Source organism: Corythoichthys intestinalis, chromosome 13 (assembly GCF_030265065.1).
Source record: "Corythoichthys intestinalis isolate RoL2023-P3 chromosome 13, ASM3026506v1, whole genome shotgun sequence".
NCBI lineage: Eukaryota > Metazoa > Chordata > Actinopteri > Syngnathiformes > Syngnathidae > Corythoichthys > Corythoichthys intestinalis.
Window position 1 is genome coordinate 26151178 of NC_080407.1, and position 26050 is coordinate 26177227.

At 38.7% G+C, this 26050-nt stretch overlaps 1 protein-coding gene across 2 annotated transcripts in view; it reads right to left on the bottom strand.

Annotated features, from left to right (window-relative positions):
• LOC130928548 (zinc finger protein OZF-like) overlaps positions 1-26050 on the bottom strand; it is a 43368-nt gene that overhangs the window by 15803 nt on the left and 1515 nt on the right. Inside the window, exon 2 of one of the 2 annotated variants that reach the window (XM_057855244.1) lies at positions 6322-6432. The exons of the other annotated variant lie outside the window; for it this stretch is intronic. Within the exon in view, the coding sequence (XP_057711227.1) occupies positions 6322-6432 (111 nt within the window). The remainder of the gene's footprint in view (positions 1-6321; positions 6433-26050) is intronic. 2 annotated transcript variants of the gene reach the window in all.

Here is a 26050-nt window from a genome sequence, read left to right on the forward strand (position 1 = left end):
GCACAATGAAATATTACCACAACTATTTTGAATGAGAGGCACACATACTCACAGTAACAAAAATTAAATATATAGAATTAATTTTATAGTATACTACTATATGTATATACACAATGATACTTTATAATATAAAGTGACTAACATTAGTGCAGTCATAGATTACAGTAAGCAGGCCAGTGTTGTTTCCATATATATTTTCATTATATTATGTATATACAGGATGTATGTATATATTTTCCCCAACTGGGAGCTTCCATGATCCTAATAAATCTAATAATAATTAAAAAAAAAATATATATATATATACATATATATATTAATTATTTTATTAAATAAAAATGCACGTTGCTACGACGCACATAAAGGTAACTTCCATTTTAAAAAATCGTTAGAAAGTTGTATGGACTTACAATCCTCTAGCTTGTTGTTTCTTGTTGTCTTGAAAAATATACTTGGGTGACGGCGCTTCAAGTGTTCGTTCAAAGCTGACGTGCTACCGTGGAATACGAGCTCAGCTTAGCAAAGAGTACACACAGTGGCACCCTCCATATTTTCCTTGAAATTATTCCAGACTCTGGCTATTCTGGTCGGCTTTTTTGGCTTTATGCCTCTTTCATGTGTCACCAATTCTGCCCTTTTTGGTAATTTGCGGTGTTTTCAACTCCTCGCCATAATGAGGAGTGAACCGGCGATTCACTTGGCTCGTTGTCGTTGGTTCGGCTTATGTCCTCCTCAGGAAGGCGGCGGCGTTCATAAAAACACCGAGAAGCGTCGGATGGCTCTTTACCAATACTTTTATTGTCCAAAACAAAAACAGAGGGGCTGCAGCCACTGAAGGCTCCGGGCTACCCGCGCACTTTCCAAACTCACCGATCTCACTCCCTCTCTTTCGCTCCCTCTCTCTTGCTCGCCCACTTTCTTCCTCTTTGCTCAATCTGACAATGCCGGTCACATTGAAATAACAGCGGCCCCCTTGGGGGTGTTAGTTACAACCGCTTGCATCGCGAGCGCCCGCCATTCTAAACTTTATCCGCATGTAATTTTTTTTTTTAACCCGTCAATACCCATCGACAGTATGTTTTGCCCGTCGACGCATTTACGTCATCGATGACGTCGACAACGTCGACTAGTCGGGACAGCTCTAATTTAAACAATACATACCGGCGATGCAACCTCAAATTCAAGGCAAAGTGGTCACAGAGACGGCGTGAACTGACTGCGACCGTCGTCGTGTGATGCTCTACTGAACAACTTCACTTCCGTGTTGCAGTTTCTTTCAAATAAAGTGCGCATGAGATGCAGTAAATTAAGGCGTCCACTAGATGATGCTAATAAAACGTAAAAGCAATCAAACTCAAGTATTCAATCATAAAACCCATCAATCTTTTATGCATAACAGAACACCGACATTTTGATTGGGTGGGCACGACTCACGTCTGGGTGGGCCGTGCCCACCCCGGCCCCCCCATAGATCCGGCCCCGCCTGCTTCGCACATCGTTTTCGATAAATCAAGAAATGGATTCATGTTGTCCAAATGTTTTATTGCGATCATTATCTGCAATAAAAAAGAATGACATATCATTTTTGTTTATATGTATGTACATACCCTAACTACGTACTACCAAACTGACTACCTTAACTACTTATCTGAGTTATATTGTATTTATGTTTCTTTGTGCATGCTTGAAATAAAAAGCTTCATCAACATCAAAACGAAATTTCGATTCTAGGTGAGAGCATATTGATAACCTTTTGGGCTGCAAAGTATCACAATATATCACCTTTTTGATATATTTTCACAAGAGGTGGGAATCTTTGGGCACCTCACGATTCGATGACGATTCAGAGGGTACAATTCGATTATAAATCAATTATTCATGCACAACGCCCTGCTTTTAATGTTTCGTACATTAGTTCCAAAAATAGTACAAAAGTCCTCTCAGGCTTACATAAACTAATAGTTCAGTATCAAGTTAACAGTTAAAACAGTAAATAAAATACTCAAGTCCCCATTCTGTATCAGCAGCTTTAAACAACATATAATTAATTTATTGTTGTGAATTAACCGTTAAAGTTATTAAAATTGCTCCCATTATTCCATAATTTCCCTTCTGTCTACTTTCGACATGTCAAAGTTTTAAAACTGTTTCATCATTTAAAGATAGATTCAAGACTTTGTCGATTTAAGAGTATTTTAGACAAAAAGTTAATTAGGTTTGCTACAACAGAGCCTTCCTGAGAAGTCTACTGCTTTAAGATGGCGGGATGTTTACCAACGCCGGCGAGTCTGTCATCTCGCATCTACTTCTACAAACATCTGATATCTACTGTAGCATTACGTGGGCGAAGTTTGTAGCAACTAGGCGTTGTTTGTAGTGTCTTTTGGCAGTTTTTTTATCTCGCGGCATGAGTTGCGATGGATGTTTACTCTGGGTCCGTTCCTCATTTCGTCCTAAAGACCGCACTGACTGTTTTTTAGTTCTGCTTAACTTAGCCTATTTAAATAATCGGAATATGGATGTTTGTAAGTCGTTCTCGAATATTTAGCGGCCTAATCGCGAATAATCTAAGAATAAAAAAATTCACAAACCTTTAATTGTCACATCCCTATGACTAAATGTTCCACTTGATTTGGTGTGGTTGGAGTGACCATATGTCTGCCGTCAGTGTGTTTGACACAGCGTTACGCTCTTGTTTGTGCTACTCAGGGTCTGTTCTATACTTGTAGTTGCGCGTAATACGTAGGGTTGGAATCTCTGGCATGTAGCCGATTCGATATATATCTAGATACACAGGTTACGATTCGATTAAAAAACGATACATTTTTAAGGCCGAGCAATTCGATACAGTTTAAGAACAATACGGTTCGATACAGAGTGAAAACGATACGATAGTAAACATTTGTTGTGTGTGTTCGTACAGTATTTTAAACATATAAAAAAAGACCACATTTCTAATAGCAAAACTGAACAACAAAATTTCATAACAATGTTATCTTTTATTTTTTTATGAAAAAAAAATAAAGCTTACTATATGACCGTCATTTTGTTGGATGGGATTGATAATAACATAAAACTCCAGTGACAGACGGCAATAAAGTGCAGTAATTTAATTACTGTATTTGGTGTTTTGAAAACAATAGGTAAGTAATATAAGTGCAAAATTTCAACGTAAACATCTTACAGGCAAAAAATATTAATTATATGCAGCAGCTCTGGAAAAAAAGAATTAAACCTGCTAGTGTTATCATAAAAAAAATAATAAATTATGCTTTGCCACTGGTATAACTGGGGGAATAAAAACATGGCATTTTAGACAGACAGGTCTATAATTATTACTTTAACCTGATACACAGCAAAGTCATTCACTTATGACTGTGCTTCCACATTTTCTATTCCTCATCACTATCTATCTTTTTTGAAGGGCAGATTTTTCTTGAGGAAGATCAAGTGATCCACATGTTCATGTTTAAATAGACTGCGTTTCGTGGAAACCATATGCCGCCCTTTCCACCACTGTAGTGGGTTATTTTTCAGGGTTAAAAACTCACAATCTCTGTACCGCTCCATGCTTCACACTAGCTCTGTCCCTGTGTCCCATGCGAACAGATCTGGCTGCTTTCGTCACTTCAAAGTCCGACTTTAGTTTTCCTGGGTGCGTTGAAAATCAATCGCTGCACGTCGCTGGCGTGGTGCACAAACTGTCCATTGTTTTAGCACGTTGCTTCGTTGCCACTACTAGTTTCGTTTGGGGCTGTGAGGAAAACGCTACGGAGCGTGCGTTACAGTGGTTTTTTTTTTAGCTCTCGCGTTGTTATGGCACGCCCGTGACGATCGGTTTATGACGGCGACTACTAGCGGTTCTGCCGAAATGCATGGGAATTTGAGGAAACCACGACTGTGAGTGGTGCAAGTCCATATTATATCATGCGTGCGGTCATAATCTAAGTGCGCTGTGTGGTGAATGACACAAGCGCAGCATGTGAAGTAAAAGCTAAATTATTATCATATTAAATAACGCTTTGAACCAGGCATTAGAAGCAGATTCTTGTGCTCGAGATAGCCGAATTCTATCTCTACTATCGGTTCATTGAATATTTAATGGCTAATTACTGTCGAATGGTAACTTTACTATTGATACAGCTGTATCTCTTACCTGTAAAACCGGATATCCGGTCGTATCGGTTTATCGTTCTCAAGTTTAGTAATACGTATATCTACATCATGTAATCCCTTCAAACAAAGCAAATTTGTTTTCATAGAAATAATTCTTTATATTCAAACAATAGTCACGTCGATGCCGTGGCGCAAACCTTGCGTCGGTTCACGAGTCCATTGCACAGCTACTATTGGTGCAACGGTTCAGTTAGCCCACGGTTCGGTTTGAACCTCAGCTTTGGGATCACGGTTTCGGTTCGGTTTCGGTTTGCGTTTTGCTTTTTTTTTTTTTTAAACTGCCTTTATTTTGCTTTAAAAAAAATGAAATAAACACTTAAAATGTAAAAATTTTCGACTGTTAAAATGCCTCTTAGCTCTTTGGCAAGTGTAGTGACTGACTACTGAAATACACTCACAGTAGTAAAAAAGTTACTTGGCAAAGTAACTGGTGATACCTTTCATGTTTTTTTTTTCATAAAAAAACCCCAAACCAAACCCCAAAACATAGTAACCTTTGCTATGTTTGGAGGTCATTAAATGTTGTGAATCAACCGTTAAAGTTGATAAAATTGCTCCCGTTTTTGCCTTCGTTCCCTTCCGTCTACTTTCGACATGTGAAAATTTTAAAACTGTTTCATCCTTTAAAGATAGACTCAAGTCAAGATTTTGACGATTTAGGAGTATTTTGGATAAGAAGTTGCGTAGGTTCGCTCGGAAGGTTTACTACAACAGAGCCTTTCTGAGAAGTTTACTGCTCTAAAATGGCGGCTGTTTACGAACGCTACCGAGTGTCATTTCGCATGTAGTTCTATATGCATGCGTTATCTAGGCGTAAATTGTATGATGTCGGCCACAGTCAGGAACTATTGGAGCCACTTAGCCTAGCATCGCGTTTGCTACAGCGTCTCAACAAACACTCCTTCTCTCTGCCTGTCTGACTTTTCAACCAACGTATTAACGAACATTGTCTCGTTGCAGAAACGGTGACCAAATCCAAACGGATGAAAAAAAAAAAAAAACTCAATGCACGAAAAACGTGCAGATTTTGAACGTAACGTACGGCGTACACATTTAAAAATCAGTGCTCACTTGTACAAATTATGACAAGACTGTACAACTTGACAGGTATGAATTATAATGGACCGTCACAGTTAGGTAGTAACACTCTGTAGCACGGGACGTCCAACTATCAACGGTCAGGGTGAAACTATGTGCTTTCGCGAAATCCTCTTCGATGGCTTTGCGTGCCATTTCATAAATGACAGGGATTATGTTGTTGGCAAAAATATGTCCGCGAGGGAACAATATAACGCGGGTCAAGCGTTGCAATTAAATTAACGAAGCCCGCATCTTCAACCACGGAATATGGTTGCATGTCTTTTGCAATGCACATCCCCACTGCGTGGGTTATTTTCTTGTTTTTCTGACCTGATATTGTAAGGCTTTTGGAACGCCTCTTCTATCGACCCGTGTGTTTTCACTGGTGTCATCTTCGGGGTTGTCCTGCTCTGAGAAAGCGATGTCTGTGGGTGATGCTGGCTGAGGTGCCGAGTCATGTTAGAAGTGTTGCCGTTAGCATAGGGAACAAGTGCTGAGCAATGCTTGCAAATTTTTTTTTTTTTTTTCCAATATTTTCTCTCCGTCTGCATTGTAGTCCACGGGGAAACCGAAATGTTGCCACACCGCAGATTTGAAAGAAGCCAGTGCTTCCTCAAAATTCGGTCTGTCGACTCCTCCGCTCGCCATAACTTTTTTTGTTTTCTTTCTTGTTTCACTTTCACCTCGCTCGTAAGCGAGAGAGGGCGTTACTCGGCTCCTATTACACAGGTGCTTGACAGCGATTGGACATTTACTCGCGGGGCGTGAATTTCTCCACAGCTGCGCTTCACGTCACACACAGGCACACAGAGTTTGACCAATTCATTCCACAAGCGTTCGGAATAAATTACTGTAATTACAAAACCAAAAAGGCGCGGTTTATAAAGGCGTATTGAACCGTACAGGGCGAACCGTACGGTTCGGTTTTGAACCGCAAACCGTTGCACTGCTAACAGCTACAGGATACAAATCCACTATACACGACTGAAAGACCTTTTTGTACTTATGAGAAGGTACCATATTTGATTTCTGCCTCATCTTAAGAAAAAAAATGCTTGGAATGACCTTGAATGTGAACAGACTCTTCCTCCTTGATGTATGGAGATTCTTCCTCCTCCCCCTTGATGCATGCAGACTCCTGGTGCTCAAGACGATGGGCTTGGCTAACATATAGATCTGCAAGACCACAAACAAATCTTATTTCTTATTTTGCAAACTTGTGTCCCCAAAGTTGTTTTCTGTTGGAGAAAATTCCTCCTTGCCCATTTTTTTGTTTATTCATATTTTGTTGTCATCCAATCCAACACTAATGAATTCAAAGTGCTTGACACCACATTAAAATCAAAAAGACATCAACAAAAACATAAACTACATAAAAAAGGAATAAAGCATAAAAGAGCCCAGGTCATATATTGCTTATGTGCGTAGAGCAGCAAATGAATGGCTTTTACGTTCTGAAATGAATGCCTAAAACATTGCAAAAGATTCGACACCGTTTCCATTTTGAATTTAATCCACGGAAAGTGAAAATAAATCTGAACAGGGCTCACAACTCTAACCGATTGAGCCGAAACCTGCAACAACTAATTGATGATTAAATCTGTTGCAGGGTTATAGCACCATTTTAAAAGTCAAATTGAATGCTTTTTAAGTCCTTCAAATATAATTTAAGACCGAAACATGCCGCGACAATTTGTGAAAAAGAAAAGAACTCATTTTATTACACTGTAAACACTGAGGTGCTGGCATTTTTCCCCTCCCATGTGCGACTCGACAGCTTTGTATGGTCGTCCAGATGTGCAAAAATTAAATACATGATTAAAATGTCATTAAAATGCTTCTATTTCAATATTTATTTATTAATTTCAATATTTATGTATTCATTTACATTCTTATTCGTATATTTCACATTTCATTGATTTCCATTTAGTTTATTCAAGCATTTATTTATTCCAACATGTATATTTATTTCAACATTTATTTATTTCACTTTCTATTTATTTCATTCTTGTACTCTTGTTCCCCCATACCGCGTAAAATAAAATTACTTTTTATTTTACCTTCACCAAATGGCAGTGATTACTGTGACGAGCTCTCTTGGGATTTATTAGACTTAGCAGAACACGTTGACGCAGAAATTTCGGACCCTTAGCATCATTTACAAACTTGTTCAAACCTGATAAACCCAAACCTCGTCCATCGAGATTGATGAGCCAATGAAATATAAAATTATTTCATGCAGTTACAAGGGGAACGAGAGTGCAAGAATGAAATAAATGTTCGAAAAAATATTGAAATACAAATTGAAATAAATGAACAAATGTGAACACAAATGACTAATCCGACTAGTGATTTGTGTATGTCGTCCTCTAGTGGTTGCCCACCATTGCAGGTGGGTTTGCACACCTATAGAGTCTACCCACGTACCACGTGTTCGCTGTAGGGTTCCGCCCACTTGTCCGTCAAAACATAGTGTTAACCTATTACGGCTACGTACATTTCTCCTATTTACGGCGTGTTTTTCTGCTCCTTAACATTAATAATCAAAATGGTGAAGGCGTGTGTGGCTGTTGGTTGCACTAACAGAGAAGATGGAAGGAGAGACTTGAAGTTTTACCGTATTCCGAGGGATCCAAAGAGACGAGCGAAATGGACGGCTGCAATTCGACGTGAAAACTGGGCACCAAAAAATCACCACAGACTATGTAGTAGTCATTTTATATCCGGTAAGATGCATTTAATATATATTTAGAGGGTTTTGGCCTGACAACCACAATTAAGATCATTGCTAGGCTAATCGCCGACAACATACGACGTAGTACGACATAGTTTCAAATTCAAGATGTTTGTGACTTCCCTTTCTTCCACCCTCGTTATTTTTTGAATAATATTTAGCTGTACCAAGTGAAAGAAACTGGCCTCGTCTACGTGGCTGACAAATAACCACAATTAAGATCATTGCTAGGCTAATCGCCGACAACATACGACGTAGTACGACATAGTTTCAAATTCAAGATGTTTGTGACTTCCCTTTCTTCCACCATCGTTATTTTTTGAATAATATTTAGCTGTACCAAGTGAAAGAAACTGGCCTCGTCTACGGGGCTGACAAATAACCACAATTAAGATCATTGCTAGGCTAATCGCCGACAACATACACGTATGTATGTAGTGAGTGCTATCGCTAAACCATATAAACATTAAAAGCCTTAACTCCATTGACAAACGACATGAAATACATTAGACTTGACAGTGGATGTTAGCAATAACAAAAGAATTCGAATTGAAAATTTCGTAACTCACCTTTCCAAGCACAAGATAGATTCCTGCCAAACGAGGGCCTGTTTCACCCAACCAGCAACGAAGTATTTATAAGCGTCCAAGCTCTTGAAGTTTTTCGTGAGAATAGGCTGATTTTGTGTGGACAAGATCATTGTAAATATCAGCGTAGCAGATGTCAGGCAGACAGGGCGAAGACAGTGGGTCGAAAAACATCGATTTGGGCATCAAATATGGATCTGGCGACTGTATAAAACGAAGCTTTTCCTCATAATGCCTTTTATGCAACAGATCCAGTGAGTTTGCGGCATCAGAAAGCACCGGGTCTTCCATGAAATGCATTTTAAATTCCGCCATCAATTGAAAACAATGCAAATACAGAGTCAAAATGACGGACAAGTGGGCGGAACCCTACAGCGAACACGTGGTACGTGGGTAGACTCTATAGAGCCTACCCACGTACCACGTGCTCGCTGTATGGTTCCGCCCACTTGTCCGTCAAAACATAGTGTTAACCTGTTACGGCTACGTACATTTCTCCTATTTACGGCGTGTTTTTCTGCTCCTTAACATTAATAATCAAAATGGTGAAGGCGTGTGTGGCTGTTGGTTGCACTAACAGAGAAGATGGAAGGAGAGACTTGAAGTTTTACCGTATTCCGAGGGATCCAAAGAGGAGAGCGAAATGGACGGCTGCAATTCGACGTGAAAACTGGACACCAAAAAATCACCACAGACTATGTAGTAGTCATTTTATATCCGGTAAGATGCATTTAATATATATTTAGAGGGTTTTGGCCTGACAACCACAATTAAGATCATTGCTAGGCTAATCGCCGACAACATACGACGTAGTACGACATAGTTTCAAATTCAAGATGTTTGCGACTTCCCTTCCTTCCACCATCGTTATTTTTTGAATAATATTTAGCTGGTACCAAGTGAAAGAAACTGGCCTCGTCTACGGGGCTGACAAATAACCACAATTAAGATCATTGCGAGGCTAATCGCCGACAACATACGACGTAGTACGACATAGTTTCAAATTCAAGATGTTTGTGACTTCCCTTTCTTCCACCATCGTTATTTTTTGAATAATATTTAGCTGGTACCAAGTGAAAGAAACTGGCCTCGTCTACGGGGCTGACAAATAACCACAATTAAGATCATTGCTAGGCTAATCGCCGACAACATACACGTATGTATGTAGTGAGTGCTATCGCTAAACCATATAAACATTAAAAGCCTTAACTCCATTGACAAACGACATGAAATACATTAGACTTGACAGTGGATGTTAGCAATAACAAAAGAATTTGAATTGAAAATTTCGTAACTCACCTTTCCAAGCACAAGATAGATTCCTGCCGAATTTTCGTGGACGAGGACCTGTTTCACCCAACCAGCAATGAAGTATTTATAAGCCTCCAAGCTCTTGAAGTTTTGAAATTTTCGTGAGAATAGGATGATTTTGTGTGGACAAGATAATTGTAAATATCAGCGTAGCAGATGTCAGGCAGACAGGGCGAAGACAGTGGGTCGAAAAACATCGATTTGGGCATCAAATATGGATCTGGCGACTGTATAGAACGAAGCTTTTCCTCATAATGCCTTTTATGCAACAGATCCAGTGAGTTTGCGGCATCAGAAAGCACCGGGTCTTCCATGAAATGCGTTTAAATTCCGCCATCAATTGAAAACAATGCTAATACAGAGTCAAAATGACGGACAAGTGGGCGGAACCATACAGCGAGCACGTGGTACGTGGGTAGGCTCTATAGACCCCACTCACATGGCATCACAACCACGCCTCCGCGCCACATTGTCCAGCTCGTCGTGTTTACGCATTAACGCTACATAAACTCCTCCTATCATGGCATGTTTTTCTGCTCGTTAACATTAATAATCAAAATGGTGAAGGCGTGTGTGGCGGTTGGTTGCAGTAACAGAGAAGACAGACGGAGAGACTTGAAGTTCTACCGTATACCGAGAGACCCTGTAAGATAAGCTTGTTTTTGGGTGCCAAATATGCCAGTTTGCTCTCCCACAGCTATTATACGCGCACTCCCAAGCTATTATGAAAAAAACAGTTTTAGCCATCACCATGTGCTTACGGGTGATTGTTCACATCCTGCTGATAAGTAGATACACACATGTTGATTCATCACACAACGTCTCAGTACTTTTCCACCAAGCTACAGTACTTTGAGTGCAAATGTGTGTTCAAAACAATGATATCTTGCCTGCTCAGGTAATTCAATCAGGAAGTTTTAATCAGGAAGTGTGACTGTTCAATCACTGACTAGAATAAGGAATTTGCCCGACTGAACCTGCCACGTTGGACAACAGTGTTGTAACTGTATTCCGCCCATCAACAAGCCCTCAATAAAAGTTCGCAGCGCGGGAGAGTTCGGAGAGAGACTTGGATGAGAGACATCGGTCGCGGAACGTGTCTCCTGGCTCTCCCAACCTGCAGGTTGAAAAATGTCCAATGTCTGACTCTATCTCACCGTGCCCTGCCTTTTGTCACCTTGCCTTGGGTAAATAACTAAGTTAAAGAAGGAGTTTTAGACCCAACAGACCCAGAGAGGAGAGATGGACTGCTGCAATTCGACGAGAAAACTGGGCACCAAACGATCACCACAGATTATGTAGTAGTCATTTTATATCTGGTACGATGCATTTAATATATATTTAGAGGGTTTGGGGCTGACAACCTCAATTAAGATCATTGCGAGGCTAATCGCTCACAACATACAGTTTCAAATTCCAGACGCTTATTTCTTACACCATCATTATTTTTTGAATAATATTTAGCTGGTAACAAGTGGAAGAAGCTGGCCTCGTCTACGGATCATCAGTTAAACAGGGGTGTCCAAACTTTTCGCAAAGGGGGCCAGATTTGGTGTGGTAAAAATGTGGGGGACTAACTTGGCTGATTTACGTAGAACAATATATTTAAACAAATTTTAGCAAGCCCTTCTCTGTGTCACATTTGCTTTATTATTTTTTTAAATTCATAATTTCAACAATCTCACCTTTGTGGCGTTCTCTTTCGACACTCGAGCTCTTGCGAAATACTGCTGCTGTGAAATTAAACTAGCTTCAAGTTGCTTTCATTTCTCGCTGCGTATCTTCCCTGTAATGTTGTCGTACATGTCAGCGTGTCTTGTTGGGTAATATCGCGTCACATCGAAGTCTTTGAAAACAGCGACTGTCTCTTTGCAAATGAGGCAGACACAGTTGTTGCGTATTTTATTGAAGAAATAGTCCAAGATCCACCTATCCTTGAAGCGTCGGCCATCGCAGTCAACTTTTTTTTTGATTGATTGTCGCCATTTTAGAAAATTGGAAGTAAAGGGTCACACGGGGTAATGTTGCTTAGAGTGCTGCTCTTAAAGTTTTTCAAAGTTTCGCGAGAATAGGCTGAGTTTCTGTGGACAAGATAGTTGTAGATATCAGCGTAGCAGATGTCAGGCAGAGACGGCGAAGACAGCGGTTCGAAAAATATCGATTTAGGCATCAAATGTGGATCTGGCGAATGGATCGACCGAAGCTTTTCCACATAACGCCTTTTATGCAACACACCCAATGAGTTTACAGCGTCTGAAAGCACCGGGGCTTCCATGAATTGCACTATAAATTGCACGATAAATTGAGACCATTGAGAATACGGACACACAATGACGGACAATATGGCGGACCAATACAGCGACACGTCATTGTGTGACGTTGGTGAGTGGGGTCTATACCACTCCAACGTCAGTCAATGAAGTCACCGCCACACCATAATAAACGCCGCCACGTCTTGCAAATGAGATGTTTGTTTTTTCTAGATCTATAAGATGCATTCTAATTCATCATTTTTAATTTGTATAATTTAAAATGACGTCTATCTGAATATATTTAGCTCATTATTTATGCACTATTTGCCAGAAGTTGTCTGAAATAGCAATCAAATACAATACTTAATATTGACATTGAAGTAACGTTTAAGATGTTTGTGGCGTGTCTTTGACCCGAATCGTCGCGTGCTAGCAAAGCATTTGTTCGTTGCCGACGTCACTGATTGTAATTTCAGATAAGTATTTTGGAAAGATAAAAGTTGTCAGCGTACGAGGGTCCGTTATTTTACTATTAAACTATTATTGTTGTGGTAATATAGTACGACAGAGAATTTGGGCCGAAAAAAAAAAAAAAAAAAAAAAAAAAAGAACGACCAGATTAAAGTCGTACTATTGCTACCACAAAAAAAGTTGTGTTATTATGTCAGGGTAATGTAGCTGTAAGCCGCTACTCACTTTGCATACATGTACCTTCGCTGAGAGCTATGACGAAGCATTAGTATAAATCCGTCTTGATTATAATTTGATTCAGATGAGGCAAAACATTAGAGATTTCCTTATTTGTAAAACCGATTCTAAACCACAAGATGCTTTCGACTTTTATTCTCGTACAATTAATTCAACATTTTTTATGGTTTTTATTGGAAAAAAAAATTATGTTGTTCATAAAGAAATTCTCATTTGTCATGAAAAATTTTGCTGCTCTTGGCTGAGTGCTGCGAGCGACGATGTCTTTGGACAGCTTTTTTTTTTTTACAGGGAAAGAGCCAGAAGAGGAGCCTACAACACAGTCCATTCTGCATAGTATGTGGCTAAACGCTAGCAAACGAGGCAACAAAACCGATTGCACTGAGAGCATCATACCTCGTGGCATCATGCCTGCGACCAAGTCAAGTTTTAGGAAAGGCCGCTGTGAAAAAAAAAAAAGTTTGATTCCGCGCATGGAGAGCTACATTTTCCCTTCACTTAATGTTCATTTTCAGCCCCTCCGTGCTTATTTTATATTTATTGTCATTTTCTCCCATGCATTGCCGGTGTTGTACTGAAATCTGCGATCCGTCTGAATCTGTGATGAAGGAAGGCGATGTTGCTGACAACAACGACGATGAGTAAACGAAGGCCACTTACGCTAACGGCTTAAACTGCCATTTGCTAGGTAAATGAGGCAATACGCTCGCTACAAGTTGCCCAGGCTTATTTTCCCTTTCACGGAATAAACGTCATAATATTTTATCATGACGTTGTCATTAAGAAAATGTCTGCTTAAAAAAAATCACATATAAATTATGAATTTTTGATGTTTCGAAAATTTCTGCTTGAATAGATTAGTTACTTTTGATTAGAGGTGTGCAAAATTTCCGATTCTTAGATTATTCGCGATTCGGCCGTGGAAGATTCGAGAACGATTCACAGACATCCAAATTCCGATCATTGAAATATGCCAAGTAAAGCGGAAGTACAACACACTCAGCGCGCCACGCGGTCAATGAGCAACGGAGCGAGAGTAGCTAAACATCATGCTTCTCATTACCCGGCCCCTCGGGTAATGCCAATGCTCAACTCACGGCTCTAGCTCAACTCATGCCACGAGATAAAAAAATACAACAACATACCTGAAGCTGCTACAAAAGTACGTCATCCACATAATGTTAAGGTAGATATCATTTATATAAGACTAGATGCACTACGGTAGCGGTAGCGTTTGCAGCACATCTACAAAAAGCTAGATGCAGACGTAATAAACGGCCGCCATCTTAAAGCAGTACACTTCTCTGCAAGGCAGTTGTAGCGAACCTTCCAAGCAAACCTAATTAACTTTTTATCTAAAATACTCCTAAAACGGTAAAATATTGACTTGAATCTATCTTTAAAATAGTTTTAAAACTTTCACATGTCGAAAGTTGACAAAAGGGAAATTATGGATTAACGGGAGAAATTTTAACAACTTTAACGGTTGATTCACAACATTAAATTAATTGAATGTAGTTTAAAGCTGCTGATACAGAATGGGGACTGGAGTTTTTTATTTACTGTTATTTTTGTATATTTGTTTACTGCTATATGTTAACTTGATACTGAAATAGTAGTTTGGTTTAGCCTGAGAGGATTTTTGAACAATTTTGGAACTAATGTAGTAAAACATTTAAAAAAAAAAAAAAAAAAAAAGGGGGGTGGGTGCATCAATAATCGTTTTAGAATCGAATCGGACCATCTGAATCGTAATCGTAATCGAATCGTTAGGTGCCCAAAGATTCCCAGCTCTACTTTTGATATTGTGAAATAGTGAGCTGCAATAAATTGCTATTATTCTTCTTATTCCTCCTGACGAGGTAACTGTGTAAATATCCCATTCAATGAATTATATTTATTGTATGACTTTTGACGTTGTGAAACTCTGTGCTCTAATAAATTACATTACTGAATTGTATTTTTGAGATTATTAAATTATCCGCACTTATAAATTACTTTCATTCTATGAATTTATGACTCTTCCTTACTCACTCACTCACTCACTCACGCATACACAATTTTTATTGTATAAGGACAATGATATAAATGTAAATGTGGTAGTTAGTGTGTGATTTCGCTATTTCCCAGCCCATTGAAGGCTATTCCTTACTTACTTGACATCCTCTTACCGTCATTTGAACACATATTTCCTCAAAACGACCTCCAGATACTATATTTTTATTGTCACGTTTTCTCATAGGTGCAGATGTGGCTGTAGGAAATAGTGATACCTCTCTATTGTGTCCAGGGGTGAAAGTGGGCCAGAACGGTCAGGAACGCAGTTCCGGTATAAGATTCAGGGCCAGAACGCAATTCCGGTATAAGATTCAGAGCCGGAATGATGTTCCAGTATACGGTGCTTTGATTCCGAAAATATGACGGCAATTGTCAAAACGCTATGTAAAAAAAAAAAAAAAAAAAAAAAAATGCTAAGATGACACACATGCATTTCATCTCCAAGAAGAAAACAATCTACCAACATCAGATTTACATACACAAGTGTTAAAAACAAGCGTAATAAATTGCTTGTGTAGCGTAATCCGTTTCCACCAATATTTATTATTTATTTTATTCCACGGACGGCATGTGATCAGCAGAGATATTTAGCTCTGATTGGTTCAAATGCGCATGTTTTCTGGAACAGCAAAAAAAAAAAAAAGGTAGTTGAATTGATGCGACAAAAAAAGGGCAATGCAAGATAAAATGGATCAAATCTTTAAGAGCAACGAAAGAATTGAGGTGGATTATCATAGTTAGTTTTATTTGCTCTGATGGGGAGGTTCAGAACATTTTAGCTGTCAATGTGCACTTTGGACTATTGGATATTTGTTCGTTTATATTAGGCTACTTATTCATTTCCTTATGATTTAAAAAAGTAAATGTTTGCGTGATCTTCAAAATATATTCCATTTCACTCTGCATGATATAAGTAATTTGTATGTATTTTTCTGAGTGTATGTTACTAATATCTTTATTATTTAAAAAAAAAAGTAAATGTTCACATCACTTTACATTACTTCAGTTTTAATATACACCCTATGTTCTTAAAGAGCTAAAATTGAGATTTGGCTTTTAGTATGTGAGGAAATGAGAGAAAATAAAAATTAGATGGAGGTTGGGGTTATTGCTCTTTTTGTTAACTTTTATTTAGCAAATCATTGAAAAAATACAATTTTGAATGAAAATCAGTTTTTGTATATGTTATAGAAATAACTGTAAAAACAGTTTTCTTTGCATTTCAGTAATTTAAGAGGTTTTACCCGCCCCCTAAAAAAAAAATGAAAGGAAAAATAATAAATTAATAAATAAAATTTCTGGCTCTGTGGCAACCATCACGTCGGGGAGTTCCGGCAAGAAATTCCAGCCACTTTCACCCCTGTTTGTGTCTAAGAACAATCAAGTCACTCTTAAAGCTCTTTGCTGATCTTCTGACACTATCCCTACACCTCCCTACTATATCTCCTCTCAACTGGATCCTCAGAGTCTGTACGTTTCATCATCACATATTCCGATAGGTGCAGATGTGGCTGTCTGAAATTGTGATTCTCCTCAACTGTAGGTGACGCCTTAACATTGACCCTTACGAAAGCCGATTAACCCAATTTTCAGGGGGTCTAAATGAGTGGAGATGTAGCATGGGGTGGGGTCAGAAAATCAGTAAAGAGCCTTAGCGGGGACTTGGGCAAGAGCATAGGGAAAATACAGTGATCAATCACTGACCACGGCATATACATTTATGTCATTGCTCTTATACATTTAAAATTGTGAATAGATGTGTGTGTAAGGATGAGTCATAAGTTAAAAGAATAAAAGTGTAAGTTAGACAATTCCATATTATCACAAATAAAATACAGTACCTAATTTAGAAAAGTGCACATTTTCACAACGTCAAAAGCCATACATTAAATGTAATTTATTTAATGGGATATTTACACAGTAATGTGATATTTACACAGTAACCTCATCATGATAAAGAACTATTTCACAATGTCAAAAATTCACATGAAACATGCAATTTTTTTAAAGCAGACATTTTCTTAATAACGACGTCATGATCCAATGTCATGACGTTTATACCGTGAAAGGGAAAATAAGTCTCGGGAACTTGTAGCGAGCCTCGTTGACAGAGCAAATGACAGTTCACGCCGTTAGCGTAAGTGGTCTTTTTCGATTCCTCTTCGTCGTTGCTGTCGGTTTTTCTGTTGCCAACATCAACATTAATCATGACAACGTCATGATTAAATATTATGACGTTTATTCCGTGAAAGGGAAAATAAGCCTGGGCAACTTGTAGTAAGCGTATAGCCTCATTTACGTAGCAAATGGCATTACGCCGTTAGCGTAAAGCCTGAGTTATACTCCCGCGTTGCGGTGACGGCGTAGCGACTACGGCGTCATTCGACATTCGATAGTTCTGCGGTGAGGGAACGCGTTGCTCTGTAATTCACCGCCAAGCCACTAGAGGGATGTGGCGTTATGTTTGTACGGTTTTGGGGCATGCTTGTTTACTTCCGCTAGTCGGAGAAAAAATAAACAATGCAAGATGGAACTCTTGAAAGTAAATATTCTGCTCATCAACACTGAATAAATATGGAACATACAAATGTTGACGGGCAGGCGACGCAGAAGACGGTTTCGAGGCGGTCTGGCCGACTTTTGATGCCGCACAGAGAGTTTTAGACTCGGGTGGAGAGAGCTATCTGTGGCGGCTAGCTTCAAACTGGCGTCGAGCACTGCGTTCAAGGTCTGCAAAGCCCTCCAGCCTGATTTGTTTGCCGTGTCCTACAACCAGCCAGTGGGAAGCCATAGCAGATTTCTGGCGTCTAGGGAACTTCCCAAACTGCGTTGGGAGGCTTGATTTTAAGGTTATCATAAAAGCACCGAGGCAATCTCAATCAGTGATGATGTATTGTGTGTGTGAACTGTCTGTAATTGAAAATTAAAGATCAAAACAACTCTTTTGACACCAAATCTGTGCTTTATTCTTCATATACTTGAAACATATGTAGACAGTAAATGATGAAGTGCACCAACCAAAAATACGACATAAAGTGATAAAAAGTTGGCAGTTTTTGGCCGACTGGGTCACCGCTTCGTGTGGCCACTCGATTCCGAACACCCACGTCTCGGTGGTTCTTCCATTTTTTTTTTCCCGATCGCCGACCTTGCCATTTGGCAATCACAATAATAATGTCTTGACGAGACTTGCTCTTCGATGATACTCCCGTCGGCTTGGTGCATTTTTGCGTGTAGAAAATAATGTTTGATTCTATTCTACAATGGCGGTGTTTTCGCGGTAAACCGGAAACAAGTCTGAGCGGACCAATCACAGTCCGTTTTCGCCACGTCATACACGTCTACGGGACGCGAAGGTTAGAAAAATCGAGAGGCGCGCGTCAGGCTACGGCGTAGGGTCGTAACTCGATTCTTCCTTGACGGCGTAGGTCTGACGCGGAAGTATAACTCGGCCTTAACCCCGGTAACACACTAGAAACGTCAATGTCGCGTCAACGATCCCGCTGCGATAACGCAGCCGTTAAAGTCAATCAGCCAATGCACACCAGTCGCAGTGCGGCCGCGTGTTGGACGCGTCCCAGAAGCGCTCAACGCGTCGCACGCAAAAACGAACAGCAGAGTTTTTTATTTGACGCGAGACGCGGCCCCCCTGCGTCAATACTACGAGGTAGGATCGGGCAGGCCGGAAGTCACTCGTGTAGAAATACGGTGGATCCGGTCGATTTTCAAAATAATATGCAATCGTAACTTACTTTTCGAGTCAATCAGATCTCTTAATGCTGTGGGTAGATCGGGTCACAGTTTACTTGTTGTTGGTTTACTGCTGTTTTCTCTGCTATAATAATAACCGACAGGGCACGACAGTATCAACTCTGCTTTTAATCTCGGCGCATCAGTACCCCCGTATTCAATACAAAACCCTCCTACCACAACAAAACAAGTAGGAACTAATATTCACATAGGAACTAAAATAATACAACATAAAATATAGAATATAAATGAATACTACATCACATTTGGAAAACATAAATACATAATAGAATAAATAATAGCCCATATAAATAAAATACATTGAAATGAGCTAAACCACCTGTAATTAATATGAATAACACACAAATCCTGCTACACAATTAAATTTATTAATTTCTGCGTGGTGCTTTAACTTGAGAAAAAATATCAATAAAGCTTAGAAAAATGTTCATAAGAAAAAAAATGATTTAATTTGAATGAGAACGGTTTTGAAATGAAAACCTATACGTTGTTAGCGAAGAAGCATATTCTCGGCAACAAGATTTGGGACAAGTGACCACGGCGACTGCAGCTAGCTTACTCTGGAGCACGGTAACGAGACTTGCTAGCAAAACGGCCTGTCAGCTAAAGCGCTTGACAGCGTGGGAACTCCACTTCTTGCCCGATAGACACTGAATAACTCGGCATGGCCCATTTTGCATTAAAATGCCGCCGAAAAAAGTCCCGTCAATGGATGAAATTGAGGAGATCAAGCAGTCTCTCAACTTCATAACGGAGGAACTCAGTGCTGTTCGGCAACAGCAGAAAACTATTATGGATTTGGTCGGGGAAGTAATGCAGCTGAGAATACAGAATGCTGAGAAAGACAAGCGTATTCAACATCTGGAAAGCCGTGTCGCGGACCTTGAACAGCACACCAGAATGAATGACGTTATTGTGACTGGTCTTAAAATCAAACCGAGGTCGTACGCGCGGGCGGCGGCAGCGGAGAGCGCAGGGGGAGAGCCCGCTGAGCTAGATAATAGCTCCACGGAGAAACAGGTGGCTGAATTCCTATGGTCCAAAGGGATCGAACTGGACCACAATAACATCGAGGCCTGCCACCCTCTGCCCAGGAGAAAAGATGGTGAGAAGCCAGCTGTACTACTTCGGTTCACAAACAGAAAATACAAAATCGCCCTATTGAAACAAGGAAGAAAGCTGAAGGGAACGGATGTCTTCGTCAATGAGCACCTAACCAAACATAACTCGGATATAGCCTGGAAAGCGCGACAACTTAAAAAACAGAGGAAAATACAAAATACGTGGACTTCAAGTTGCAAAGTATATATAAAATTGAACGGGACCCCTGAAGAAGCAAGAGTAATCTGCATACGAAATATCACTGAACTGGAGAAATATTCATAAACGTTAACGGATTGCAGTGTTAACATAGGATGGAGCGGATCAAGACTGGACTGGATACGGAGGTAGCAAACGTAACACAACCATGACTTCACAATTGGCTAGAACTTATTATGGATCGGGGGATAGGAACCAACTAACACAGATAATACGCAACAGCGGGGAACAGAAACTGAAAAGTTTTGAGTACATTGACCACCACAATTTGGATTTAGAACAGGACATAGATCCGGACAGTAATTTTTTCTCTTCCATTGACAAAAACTGCTGCTATTATACAGATGAACAATATAACAAGGTCATTAAACATATGGGAAAGTTATCAATTATTCATTTCAACAGTAGAAGCTTGTATGCAAATTTCAAGAAAATTAAGGACTATTTGAATACTTTTACAGAACATTTCGATATTATTGCAATTTCAGAAACATGGATTAATACTGAAAAAGGAACAGACTTTCAAATGGAGGGATATGAATTCATATATAAAAACAGAAAAAACAAAGGTGGTGGAGGAGTGGCTATATACATTGATGAAGCATTAGACTTCAAAGTTATTGAACAAATGACAACTGTGGTGGATAATGCTCTTGAATGCTTATCTATTGAAATATGTAAGAATTCTAGAAATATTATTGTTAGCTGTATATACAGGACACCAGACTCAAATATTGCTGCTTTCAGTGAATGGATGGAAAGGATGTTTTCAAATATAGGTAGCAAAATGGTTTTTATATGTGCAGATTGGAACATTGATCTCTTAAATTCTAATAGTCACAAAGCTATAACTGACTTTATTGAAACAATGTACAGCATAAGTTTTTTCCCAAGAATCACTAGGCCAAGTAGAATTACATCTACATCTGCTACGCTTATTGACAATATTTTCACAAACAATATTGATGATAAAGCAATTAGTGGATTATTGATAAATGATATAAGTGATCATCTCCTGGTCTTTACAATAAGCAATATAAAACTTGGAAGGAAAAAAGAGGAAAAAACAGAACGCAGACGAGTGAAGACGGAGGAATCCTTAAATTCGTTGAGAAATGAATTGATGGATCAAAACTGGGAAAACATATATAACGGCAACAATGTTAACCAAGCATATAATGAATTTCTAGAAATATTTATGCTATTATATGACAAACATTGCCCAATTAAGGAACACAATAAAAAACATGCCTATGGTAATTGCCCATGGATGTCAACGGGATTAAAAAATGCATGTAAAAAGAAGAATTATCTTTATAGAGATTTCATTAGAGAGAGGACTACAGAGTCTGAACAGGAATACAAGAAATATAAAAATAAGTTGACTAATATTATGAGAGCTACTAAGAGAGATTATTATGCACGGATATTAGAGGATAACAAAAATAATATGAAAGGAACATGGAAGATACTAAAACATATCATAGGGAATAGTAATATGTACAACAGTCTGCCGAAATATTTTATTGATGAGGATGTAGAAAAGTACAACATGGATGAAGTTGCCAAAAAAATGAATAATTTTTTTGTTAATGTGGGTCCTAAACTAGCAGAAAATATACCTGATACCGGAAATTATGAAGAATATTTATCTGAAAGAAATCCTTGTTCTCTTTTTCTCAAACCTGTGACAGAGCAGGAACTAGTGGACATTGTTTTAAAATGTAAGAATAAATCTTCTACAGACTATAATGACATTGATATGTCATTAGTGAAAAAGACGATTGAGGCCATCTCAAAACCATTAACATACATATGTAATTTGTCGTTTCAGACTGGTAAGTTTCCAAATAAAATGAAGATAGCCAAGGTAATACCAATATTCAAAACTGGGAACAAGCATTCATTTACAAATTATAGACCTATATCTCTATTACCTCAATTTTCAAAAATATTTGAAAAACTTTTCAACAATAGACTGGACTCATTCCTAGAAAAACACAACATCCTTGCTGAAAATCAGTATGGGTTTAGGTCAAGCAGGTCTACAACTCTGGCAATAATAGAAGCAATAGAATCAATAACAAATGCTATAGACCACAAGAAATATGCTGCTGGAGTATTTATAGACCTGAAGAAGGCATTTGATACAATTAATCATGAGATATTATTTAATAAACTCCAACGATATGGCATTAGAGGAATAGTGCTTGAATGGGTAAAAAGTTATTTTAGGGGGAGGCAGCAGTTTGTCAAATTAGGTAATAATTCCTCATCATGTTTGGATGTTGTGTGTGGTGTCCCACAAGGGTCAGTATTGGGCCCCAAATTCTTTCTTTTGTATATAAATGATATGTGCAAGGTTTCCACGCTACTGCAGTTTGTGTTATTTGCTGATGACACAAATATTTTTCACTCAGGGGATAACATATTACAATTGCAGGGGGAAATAACAACAGAAATGAACAAATTAAAAATATGGTTTAGTAATAATAAATTATCATTAAATTTAGAGAAGACAAAACTAATATTATTTGGGAACTGTAAAAACGATGCACAGTTGAAGATAATAGTAGATGGAATAGAAATTGAGAGAGTACATGAAATCAGGTTTTTGGGGGTAATTATTGATGAAAAACTTAACTGGAAACAACATATCAAACACATACAGGGCAAAATTTCGCGGAATATTGCAATAATAAATAAAGCAAAGTGGGTATTAGATTCCAAATCACTCCACACTCTATATGGCTCACTAGTCTCTCCTTACTTGCAATACAGTGCCGAAGTGTGGGGCAATAATTATAAAACTTCGCTATATTCAGTAAATGTACTGCAGAAAAGGGCATTACGGATCATACACAAAGCTGGTTATCAGGATCATACAAACACACTATTTCATAAGTCAAAATTGCTTAAGCTTTCAGATATCGTACAATACCAAACAGCACAAATAATGTTCAAAGCTGTAAAAAATTTATTACCTCAGAATATTCAGCAGTTGTTTACAAACTACGAAACAAGTTACAATTTACGGGGATCTAGGGACTTCAAAGAACCCAGATTTCGGACGACAAGGAAAAGTTTTTGCATATCAGTATGTGGGGTGAGACTACTGAAGAAATTTCATGTGTACTTAAAACAATGTATAAATATTGGACAATTTAAGAAACTGTATAAAGATATGATTTTCAAGAAATATAAGGATGATGGAAATATGGATAATAACTAGGGTGTTGTGGTTATTGGGATATGGGACAGTGCTGTCATTTATTCATGTTTTCTGGGCTTTTTTTTGTGTATAGGTCATATGCAGGGTTATATGGTGAGATTGTATATGTGTTAAACAAGAATGTACATATTTAAATGTAAGGAATGGAACTGATATGTCAGGACTTAAGGACAAGGGGTGGGAGTAAATAAGTTTTTACTTCTTCTCACTCCTTTTCGAATACTCATATTTTGTTTTTTGTTTTTTTTCATTATTGTCACCGATTATCGGTACCTATGTATTAAGTATTCGAAATAAACGTGTTCAAAACAAAAAACAAAAAAATTTGTAAAATACATGTTAAAATTAGGCTTGAGAATGATAAACACATACAAGCCTGATATCCGGTTTTACAGGTGAGAGATAAGCCTGTTGCAATATGCAATAATTCCATTTATCGCGCGATATATAAAAATGAAGGCGGTAATTTTTCGCTGCGATTTATCGCCTCGCGTGTACGTGTGTGCGCGCGTGCGGCAGACGTGCTGTTAAAAGTTCGTTACCAACTGCGCAAAATGCATCTTCGTTCAAGGTCCGGCAAAAACTAGCGCCAGAGCCAATCGTTCCCATTACATCCTATTGTTCAACGTATACCGGCCGCGTCAGTGCTCCGGAGTGACTGTGGACCATCTATGGCGCGCCGGTGTTGTTGACGTGTGGGCGCTCCCGTCAGGAGTGACATTTCACGCGGGGCGGCTATTTTTCGGCACAACGCTGGATATTTACAACGAAGTCCGCCAAAACATTGTTACCGACTTGGCTGCTACGAATAATCTCACTTTGACAACGAACAGCTGAATGAAATTAAGAGCGCTGTGCTCCAAACTCGTCCTGTTTATGAAAGCCGTCATATGCTTGTGTAGTAATGAGCAGACGTGACTCCAGCGGCGCTTGCTAACTTTTTTAATGCAAGGTTGCGCGCACACACTAGATATCATGAAATGGCAAACTAGATGTGCTACAGCCCATGCCATTGAATACGTAAGCCCAGAGTGATTATGGGACATGTAGTCCATATACGACATCGATGAATTCTAAACTGTCATTTGTCACATGATGTTAAGAAGGCCAAATCAATCCATACCAGTGACTATAGATAATGTTGCAAATATTGTTAATTCAGTACGTGACACAGATGGATTCGGACCATAAATAGGATGTCTTGCTCATGTAGTAAACCTGGCTGCTAAGAGAGCTGTAGCAATCAACGGTGTGTCCTGCCTCGCTTTACAAACAGTAAAGATTGTTCTCAGCACTTTTATACAAATTTTTTTCATATCAGTAAGAAGTAAGCACGTAAATATTATGCACTAAAATGCATGTTTATATGAGGGCAATTTAATTTTTGCTCGTTAGCAAAAAAAAAAAAAAAAAAAAAAAAAAAGAAACAAAAAATACAATCGTTATTTTTTTTTACAGAGCATTAAATGTATTGAATCGGATCGAAAATCGTGTCCCCCGTATCAAAATTCGTACCGAACCATGACTTAACTGTATCGTTGCATCCCTATGGAACACCATTGCAGAAGCTATGACGGGAAATGTTTTCATTTTCCTAAATGCTTAAGTTATTAAGTGCAATTTTTTTTTTTTTTTTTTAAACACATTTTATTTATTCTGTGTTTCTGTGCGGTATCAATATTGTTGTTTTTTACTTAAGAGGCCGGGTCTATGGTTTTTAGTTGTGATTTCTTAAAAAGTATATTTTAATTTAAGAGTAAATATTTATCGTGTTTAAATGGGTGTACTTGATCTGTTAATATATACTGTATTCGCACTGTGTTATTGTAAATTGGTTTAAAAAAATTGGGGGGGGGGCGCAATAATATCGCATATCGCAATAATTTATGAGAATAATTATCGCACACTAAAATTTGTTATCGCGACAGGCCTAGTGAGAGATACAGCTGTATCGATAGTAAAGTTGCCATTCGACAGTAATTAGCCATTAAATATTCAATTAACCGATAGTAGAGATAGAATTCGGCTATCACGAGCACAAGAATCGGCTTCTTTTACTTCACATGCTGCGCTTGTGTCATTCACCACACAGCACACTTAGATTGAGACCGCACGCATGATATAATATGGACAAGCACAACTCACGGTCGTGGTTGCCCCAACTTCCCATGCATTTCGGCAGAACCGCTACGAGTCGCCGTCATTACCCGATCGTGACGGGCGTGTCATAACAACGCGAGAGCTAACAAAACCACCGTAACGCACGCAGCGTAGCGTTTTTTTCACAGTCCAAAATGAAAATGAAACTAGTAGTGGCAACGAAGCAACGTGCTAAAACAATGGACAGTTTGAACACCGACGCCAGCGACGTGCAGCGATTGATTTTCGCACCCCGGAAAAACAAAAGTCGGACTTTGAAAGGGCAGCACGACCCTCTGGAGATTTTTTTCCCACGAAAAGCAGTCTAGTTAAACATTAACATGTGGATTTGTTGATCTTCCTCAAGAAAAAATCTGCCCTTCAAAAGAGATATGGACAGTGATGAGGAATAAAAAAAATGTGGAAGCACAGGCATAAGTGAAAGACTCTGCTGTGTATAAGGTTAAAGTAATGATTATTGACCTGTCTGTCTAAAATGCTATGTTTTTATTCCCCCAATTATACCAGTGGTAAAGCATAATGTATTATTTATTTATGATAACATTGCAGGTTTAATTCTTTTTTTCTAGAGCTGCTGCATATAATTAATATTTTTTGTTTGTAAGATGTTTACGTTGAAAGTTTGCACTTAAATTACTTACCTCTTGTGTTCGAAACACCA